Source organism: Poecilia reticulata, linkage group LG7 (genome assembly GCF_000633615.1).
Source record: "Poecilia reticulata strain Guanapo linkage group LG7, Guppy_female_1.0+MT, whole genome shotgun sequence".
In the NCBI taxonomy this organism is placed as follows: domain Eukaryota; kingdom Metazoa; phylum Chordata; class Actinopteri; order Cyprinodontiformes; family Poeciliidae; genus Poecilia; species Poecilia reticulata.
This window is the reverse complement of record NC_024337.1, coordinates 3059122-3068523: the sequence shown is the minus strand read 5'-3', so window position 1 is coordinate 3068523 and position 9402 is coordinate 3059122. Positions and strand designations below refer to the sequence as shown.

Here is a 9402-nt window from a genome sequence, read left to right as displayed (position 1 = left end):
AGGAAGGAAGGAAGGAAGGAAGGAAGGAATTTACCGTTCTGAGCAGCAGACGGGATAAAAACATTCACTCATGCGTTTGCAGATGCTGCGCTTGACCTCGTCTCGCCTGGGAAGTCTTCTGGCCGGCCGTCCCACAGCAGCCCTGACCTTCAGCATCAAGGGCAGGGCGGCGAGCCAACAGAGTCATGGTACGAATATTACTCATATTAATAATCTGAAAAAACTTTGATTTGTTTTTGCATTTTTTTCTGTCATAGACTGGCAAGGTTTCTAATGCTGAACTCAATTTTGGAGCAAAATGTGAAGTTGTTGTAAACAATTCATGTTTCTTTTCTTTGTTGTCATTGAGTGGTAATAATTTAATATAAGACTAGAATTCATATAATCTCTAAATAACACATGGCGTATGAAGAAGGTTCCTGATTCTCACTGTACATTAATGGTCAGCTAAGTGTGTTTCCATAAGATTAGTTCATGGTAACTAACCAACAATGATTTTTTTGTTAGTTTGTTTTTTACCTGTTTGTTCATTCATTCCAGGTTCAGGTCCCTGTTGTCATAAATTGAAACAAACTATTCAGGAAAAAAACAGACCATAAAAAACTCAATATTGATCAGAGGAAACTATTCTGAGATCTAATAAAACACACACTGATTCCCTCACTGTTCCATATATTTAATCAACAAATCTCTGTTACAATACAAAAAGGTTTTGCAGCTTCTTTATTAAATGGCTCCCTGTAAACATAATAAAACAAATATATATTGATTCAAGAAATGCGAAATGCGTCTTACTAAGAACTTGTTCTCATTCCACTTCATGCTAGTCGTGCTTCTTTTGATTATCCAACACGTTTATCCTTCCAGGACTGAACAGGGAGGCTGGTGCCTATATGTCCAGCAGTAATCTTGCTTTATTATTACCGATGTTTTTATTTGTGCTTCAATAGAGAAAAAAAAAATCCAAACATCAGAACGTGTATGCGTCGAACCAGCAGATGGCACTGTTGCACCATCTTGAAAACATCGCGTCATTAGATGACTGAATACAATAAAAACAACAATAACAATAATAATAATAACCATGTCTTCTTGTACTGCTGTCCTTCCAGAGGTGTCAGAGGCAGTGGACATGTCTCGGTCGATGTACTACGACCGCGTGGACATGCCTCTGCCTGACAAGCCCTATAAGGACGTGTTGAGTGAAGCTGAACAGAAGCTGAAGCAGAAGGAGAAAGGACCCTGGAGTCAGCTGACCAATGAGGAGAAGGTCGCCTGTAAGTCCCGCCCACTTCTTAATCTGAAAGGTTAGAATTTTCATCATCTGCTCCAAATGAGCCAGCGGATTATTAATACCAGTAACACCAGTCAGATGAAACCTCTCCTGGTGAGAATCTGGAAGCTGACATCAGTGAGCAACATAAAGGTTGTTCAGGTTTCATTTCCTTTGTTCATATTTACAAATCATCATTTGTCACTGGTTTTAAATATGCTTCGAAAATTAACTCAAACTGATGCTGATTATGACTCAGACAGTTTATACTTGGATGTGTCACAATAATAAATCATTCAGGGAAAATTTTGACAGGGGAACTGAGACTAGTCAACAAAAATGTCAAAAAAGAAAATAGAAACCGTTACATCAGATGGTAAAACATAGACTTACAGCGCAGTGTTGGAAATGTAAACCAACTTTCCTGCAAGGAAGAACACAGTCTGGTTCAGAAACACTAAAATATGCAGAAATGTATCAAAATCAAGAGATTTACACAGATCTGTAAATGAACCGTCTGATTTCTTCTCTTTCTTCAGGGATTCATTAGTTCACACAGTTAGATATCCTTTTCACATGTGACCACATTAACACATTCAGTGTGTTTCATTGTGGTTTCATGTGACAGACCAACCCAAAGTGACGTGTAATAGTGACAGTTTTTAAAGTTCTGCAAATTTCAGCCCAAGGCCTCTTTCCAAATAGTTCATGTCAGTCAGGTTGGCTGGAGAGTATCTGCGAACTTTTATTTTTGCCACAGACTCAGTTTGGACTTTGACTGGGCCATTCTAAACACGTCCACCACATTGGTCTAAACCATGCCATGTGTTGGTAGGTTTGTAGTTGTGCCTTTGTAGCAGATCAGTGCTTCATTCAATATTTTGAGTTCAACATACTGTTTTGGATTGGGGAAAGCATTTATTGTATTGTTTATAATTTATTGTGATAAATGTCTTATTATAATAAGGATTTTTGATTTTTCATTTTATTCTTGTCCCAGTAAACTCCACTTAATGATGTTTACAAAATCACAAAGCTGTCTGTATTGTTGAGATGTTTTTTTTTGCTGTTGTTGGTTTTTTAAATTTTTTCTCCACAGATTGTTCAAAAAAGGTGTATCAATAAATATCAGTAAATTTGAAAATGTGATCAAATGCAGTCACTGTGGGCAGTTTAGCGATGACAATCACATCTTTATGTGAACCGTGTCCTAAAGAAACAAATGGAAATGCTGTTCAAGAACAATATTTGTGTTGTGGGGCTTTAGTTGCTGTGTCATGGAGTCAAGTTAGCTACAAATAAAGTAATAAATAGTTATTTTCATCACTTTAAGGTTTATTACAATAGTGATAATGATACAATACTGTTACTATTGTAATAGAATTGTTAAGGTTCTTCTGCTTTCCAAAGATGCATAGTTGCAAATATCACAGAATATTGTGATAAAACTGTAAGTTTAGACCATAACTCTGCTTTAAACTCCTTCGCCATGTTCTCCCTGACCCGTCTGCTGTGCTCCTCGGTCCTGGTGCTACTCTTTGTCCACTAATGCTGTCTAACAAAACACAGTTTTAGTTTTCGTTTCAATAGGCACCACGTTGTGCTGGTCAGTCGCATAAAATCACAGTTAAGTACCTTGAAATTTTTAGTTATAACCAGATTAAATGTGGAAAAGTTAAACGGATGCAAACACTTCTGAAATAATCATTTTATAAAACACCGAATTCTATTTTCGGTTTTCGAACTCATTTCCTTTTGGGGGTTTATGTTGTCTTTTTTTTTTTTTTTTTTTAATCTTGAATGTAGAAGTTGAAAACAGACTCCTCTCTGCTTCCCTACAGTGTACCGTCTCAAGTTCTGCCAGAGCTACGCCGAGATGAGGGCTCCCTCAGGAGAGTGGAAGACTGTGTTGGGTGGAATGCTCTTCTTTCTGGGCTTCACAGGTCTGGTGGTCTGGTGGCAGAGGATTTACGGTAAAAAGGTTTTCACTCTGTTAACAGATTTGGCAGTAAAAGGAGAGACATGGGGTTCTGACCTATTGTTTTCTCCAGTCTACCCTCCCAACCCCAGGACACTGGAGGATGACTGGAAGGCCATGCAGCTCCAGAGAATGCTGGACATGAGGATCAACCCTGTGGAGGGAGTATCCGCCAAGTGGGACTACGACAAGGGCCAGTGGAAGTGAGACGGGGGGCCACAGAGGCTCCTCTACAGCTATTGAAGGCTTCTGTCATTAATACTGCTGAAGCCGTCCACATGTAATCACAGATTAATAATAAAACATTATGAAAACTCAGTTTAACTTGTTCTGATTAAGGAGCAAAAAAAAAAATCTGTAAAGAGTTTTATGAAATTTTCTTTCCTGCAGCCTTGAACTAAAACTTACCTTTTATATCAACAATTTTTTTTGCTTCTATTTGATAGTTTTATCAAATAGAAAATTCACGTTTTGCACGTTTTTATACTTCCATTTGGGTTTCTACTGCTTCTAAAAACAGTCAAAGCATTGAAAAAAAACACCCAGATGTTTTTAGGTAATAAATTCAATCTTTTTTTTGGTGTCTGGAAAATGACAAATGTCATCACATTTGGTGATGTCACCAAATGTAACATCACAAATTAGCAACCCCAGTGAAGTCCAGCCTGTTACCCAGCGTCCAAAGAGCCACTGCAGCACATTTGGTCAGCTGTATTTACTGCTTATGCCCTGTAGAAAGGCTGCTGAGAAAGAAAAAAAGTGTTTTGTTGTTGACTTGCCATCCAGAAACCACTTGTGTTTTTATTGGTTGTGCAAGAGGCTCCACATCTCCTGCACAACACCTGGGAGGGAGAGACCAGGAGCTTGTTTAGATTTAAAGTGACAGAGGCCCTAAAACATTTCGAATGGAGCTCGAAATAGGCAGAACTGAGCAGACTCAAATATCATTATTTAAGAATGATTTGTGCAAAAAATGTGATGGACATGTTTTGTATCATCCATAAATGTAACATAACCTGTTCAAGGAGGGCTAATGGGTCACCTTAAAGGCTGAGTGGTGTATTACATTTGTAGAAATGTCAACACTGAGTCAGAAATCAACGGCCATGTGATGGAAAAGTCCACTTTTACAGGAAATCTAGTTATGAAAGATACTATGCGTGTTATGTGATTGTTTACAGTCTTGATTCATGATGCATACACTCCTGATCAAGATCTGATGTAATGATGTAACAGAAAAAACAAAGGAAAGAGATGGAAAGAAATAAAAAAATTGATTTAAACTATAGCCAAATTTTTTAACTGAGGTAATTTTTTCCATTATTTCCAGATTAATGACTGGAAATAATTCCAGTCATTAATCAGCACCATTTTGCTGAGATTTAATTTTACATTTTACTAGTTGATACAAGTCCAACTGTTGTTTCTTTTTTTAATCAAAATGTTATTACATCAGCAAAGAGGAATGCTCACTGCAACATCACCAGCTGCAGTCTGAAGGTCATGGGTCATGGTTGGACTTCCACTGGGACGAAACATCTCTAATTCATTTCAGTAATGTTGGAAGACATCAAGGTTTATTTTTTTCTTATCTAAAAACAAAACTTTCTTACATCTGTAAGTGTTCCATGGAGAGGTTTGTGGCCGTGATAGACATTTGTAATTGAAGCTCTTTTCTTGTGGACGCTCTCTTCTGGTTGTTGGGGCTCCAGTTGAGGATCTGCGGATCATCTGGCTCTGCTCCGGTGAAATGATCTTGTTTTTGTTCCATTGCCCTTAGGATGTTTAAGAACTAATTGTTTTGTTCATTAAACCTTAGCAGTGATTGGTTGTTGATACAGACTTTGCTTGTGCAAATCAGCAATGTTTTCCCATTCGGACAAAGAAAGCCTTCTTGTCTTTGCCATCAGGGAGACACAATAGTGAGTGTTGAGATTCAATGACATGTAACTGTTTTTTTTTTGTTTTTTTAGCTTGACATTTCCTTTTATCTGTCTACTTTTTGTGTTGTATTTGTTGCAACCTCTTGGTCTTTGAAAAAGGTTTTTAATCTCAATGGGTTTTTATTCTGGTAAAACAAGAAGTAAAAAAATAAAATATTTCTGCAGAGATCTGGGCTTTTTCAGGCTGGATCCGTTGACAAACAATTTGTTTCCCAGCTTGGTTTGGTCTCTTGTTCCTTTTTTGTTTGTGTTGCGTTTTGAAGCTTCACGTCAAACCTGAGGTACTTGTGGCTTCTTCCCCCTTTAGATCCGGACCAGGAGAGTACATATAGTGAAGATGCAACACACTCCAGAAGACGGTTGTTTCCTAAAGCTTTTACTGGCTTGGAGTGTTTGTATCTTTGCATTCAGTCATTGATGAATGTTGTGTCTTTTGATGCAGCGGAGTCTCAGGCTCTCATCTTAGACTTGGGCCCTCACTCTTCAGGCTTCTGTTATGTATTGTTTGCTTTTCAAGATACAAATCCACAAAAAAGTGCACACACTCAGTTGAGGGCACTTTAGACGTAAAGTATGATTTTTTTATTTATTTTTTAATAGAAGCCGAAGAAGAAATTCTCCAATCAGGAGCTGAATCTGATCATCTCACTGTGAAGATCCAGTGCTACCAGCAGTGTGCTGTGAGATCCACTCAGATTACAATAAGACTGAAAATTTCATTTATTTCAGAAACGCATCTGTCTTAGTGAAACATCATATCAGAGGTTATTGCATCACTTGCAGCCAGCGGAATGATTTTGTCTGGCCCCTGACATCCAGTGACATGAATACAGACTTTCTATTTTTAATTAAGGTGAAATTATCAAAGTAAAATGTCCTTAAAAAGAAAACACTGGCAACACCAATTATTTGTCTTTAAATAACGGTGCTTTTTTGCATTCTCTTGCAAGGACCAAATACTGTATATCCAGTGACTTTTACTGAAAAGCTGACTATGCTGCCCCCTTTTAGTTCATTTATTAAAGTTGATTAAAGCAAGCGTTTCAAAGAAAGAGGAACACAAATCCTAATTTTATTGCTCAGTAATGACAAAAAAATAAAAATAATTCCAGTTCATACAGATAAAATTAGCTAAGTTTCTTTCTTCTTTCTGGACTTTCTCTTTCTTCCATTGTATGCGATTTCAACTTTTTGTGCTACATAGATACACTTTAAACCAATTTAGACACACACACATACACATACATTTTTCCTCACTTTCTGTAATATTTTTCACTTTTTCTCTTTTAGGTTAATTAAGGGTTACCAGAATTAAGCATAATTACTAAATGTCTGAAAAATGAGAGAATTCTTTTATTCTTGATTCAAATTTTTTAATTTGAAATTTCTTCAAATGAAGAAATGCCTTCTTCATTTGAAGAAATTGTGCCTAATTTCTTCAAATTCAGAAGTTTATGTCCTTTTGGTAACTGACCTGAAAGAGAAAGTGATCATTCTGATTTAAAGTCTGGACCTTGTGTATAAAAATAATGTGTTGTGGTTGAGCCACTGTCATCAAGACTTAAAAAGAAAAAGACTAGAAAAACTTAAAATACCTTTAAACATTGTTTTATTGGGTTCAGTGTTATCTCAAAGTTTACAATGGCATTCTAAAGACATACTAAGAGACAATTGGACATAAATATGATTTTCTCTTTTTATTTTGATTTTTTTTTTGCTTTTTATTGATCGGCTTGTTTACCCAGCATTAAAGAGACTCAAATATCCACCTTGTTTATTCGTATCTTCCCGCCTACTAACATTGGAATAATCCTTAAACAAGAGAAAAGAAGAACCCACAGGTGACAACGCACATCAATGCAAAGATGGAGTTTAAGGCCATTTTGAAGGGGCACAAATATGCTTTTTTTTATTTTTTTACATCAAATATAAATTAGTCTTAAAAAAGCCATCAGTTATTTACTTAAATATGTCACTAAGCTAACTTACTAACCTAATCAATTTAAATAACAAGCATATTCATAGATGTACGTCGAGGGCCGTGCCAGTGCTGTCACGCTTCCTTCATATGTGCCGCCTTCAGAAACAGGTTGCCTGACAGAATCACACGCACACACACACGCATGCACACGCATACACACACATAGATGTTTGAGTTGGGACCCAGACAGCAGAGAAAACTGTGAGCAGCTTCTTAATGGAGCATACACTAGAAAAATAGCTATATAAATATACTGTACTGGAATGTATGACAGCAGACCCTGGTTTATAGGATGATGCTCGGGATAGAAGCATTTTAAAATCAATATGGATTCCATTTCTGCTTATTTAGAGAGATATTTCTCTCAAAGATAGTGGTCGGGTGTAAAGAAAATGGATGGATGTGGGTGGAAACGTGAAAGAGAATATATCAGAGGTGGAATGGTTATAACTATGACGAAGTGAGCATGAATGTTTCACTCATTAACCAGGACAGGTTTTATTTGAATTCTTGACCCGCGACGCAACATGGCGGCACGCTGAGCTCATCAGGAAGCGGATCCAACTCCAGCAGCGCGAGGGGACAACAACTCTGAATTAAAGATGGATAAATTTTCAGAAACAAAGCCGAGGTCTTCCCCCCTCTGTTCTCCCCTTCGAAGTCTCCCGTGGATGGCTTCTCGCTGGTGTGTGAGCGCGCGCGAGGCAGCAGGTGGCCTAGCCATGAGTGACACACACGAGTAAGCTGCCGTGACAGTCGTGGGACCCGCGGAGGAAGAGGAGGAGGCGGGGAGACGGCTGGAGGTTTGACAGCTTCCAAGTGTCAGGGGAGGACGGAGGAAGACGAGGGGGAGGACGGCGGACTGTGAAAGCAAATTACGGAGAACTTGGAGTGGTGCGGTTTCATGGTCCTGCGGCGCGTGACAAGTCGTCCACGGCACGAGACGTTTTCCTAATAGAGGTTTGATGACGGAGCTACATCATCAATCTGAAGGCTGTAATACTTCCTCTGATATTAACTGGAAGTGAGCTTCTGATAAATGTCAGGTGTGAGTAATGGCTCAACAACACACAGCTGTGGAAACGGGGTGAATAAAAACTGCAGCACATGTTCAGGATTCGATTGCGACCTAATTACTGAAACTGACAGCAGGAATTCATCCCTCTGTGTAATTGCTGAAGAGCTACGGACAGCAAGATGGAACAGAGTCTGCTCACTTTTAAACCTACTAAAAAAATAGATGAACAGCAACTCCAAATCAAACTACTTCAGACTGTAAACAGATACAAATAAGGCTAATTAGCTTTGTTCAAGTTCCTTTAATGAGTACAGCTCTGCTGGTGGAACAGGCTACAGAGATATGATTTTTTTGCCGGCGTCCTTTTAATTAGCCTTAATAAATCAACAAAAGCATTTGTTTGTATTTACAGCAGCAGTTAAGGGGTCTGACACCTACTGGACCATGATTAGTTACATTTATTTCATGGATGGAGTGGAGCTTTATGGCAACATTTAACTGCTGGAGGTTGGAAAGAAATTCAGGAGTGGCTTATTATTAAAACGAAAAGACTTTAGTTATGAGATAAACCCCTTTAAAACGAGTTTGTGTTTATAATGAGACATAACGAATTGTATAACTCAAACTTGTCTCGTTACAATATAAACTATTGTTTTAACAAGTTTTATATCACAAGATATAAAATGTCTTGTAAAAACAAACTTGTGAGTTTTGCGTCTCAATGTAAGGAGAAAAAACTAGATAATCCAGTTGAAATAAGTTTTATACCTCGTTATAGTGAAAAAACAAACTTGTCTCCTTTTAACGAGTTTTATATCTTAAGAGTTTTGCTTTTCTATAAGGAGAAAAACGATATAAAACTCCTAAAAATGAGACCATTATTATTTTGTTATATTAACATGTAAACCTCATCTCATTTTAAAAGATAAAATGAGAGACGAAACTTTTCTCGTTATGAGAAACTTAATAAAATGAAAAAAACCTTAAACAAAATGAGATGTGTAGCATAATGAGAACGTTTTTCTTATGAAATATAAAACGTTTGTTTTAAATCTCGTCATGATGTTCCACTTAGATCACTGGTTAAAAATGCATGTTTGTTCTCACCCTGGGTCTTCCAGTCTAGACCACATCTGAAAGCCCCAAGAGGTGTTGCTGTTTTACTGTGACTGTTCTGAGTTATAAGTACCTTATTAATCCCGTTATAAA

At 37.6% G+C, this 9402-nt stretch overlaps 1 protein-coding gene across 2 annotated transcripts in view; it reads left to right on the top strand.

The window, feature by feature from the left end:
- Positions 1 to 3569, top strand: part of cox4i2 (cytochrome c oxidase subunit 4I2) — a 7427-nt gene extending 3858 nt beyond the window's left edge. The window contains exons 4-7 of one of the 2 annotated variants that reach the window (XM_008412821.2): positions 83 to 188; positions 1113 to 1277; positions 3115 to 3246; positions 3325 to 3569. In XM_008412821.2, coding sequence (XP_008411043.1) covers positions 83 to 188; positions 1113 to 1277; positions 3115 to 3246; positions 3325 to 3458 — 537 coding nt within the window. In that variant the 3' untranslated portion in view covers positions 3459 to 3569. Of the gene's footprint in view, positions 1 to 82; positions 189 to 1112; positions 1308 to 3114; positions 3247 to 3324 lie in introns of both variants that reach the window. The other variant, XM_017305827.1, reaches the window with a different exon arrangement.
- The last annotated feature ends 5833 nt before the right edge of the window (positions 3570 to 9402 follow it).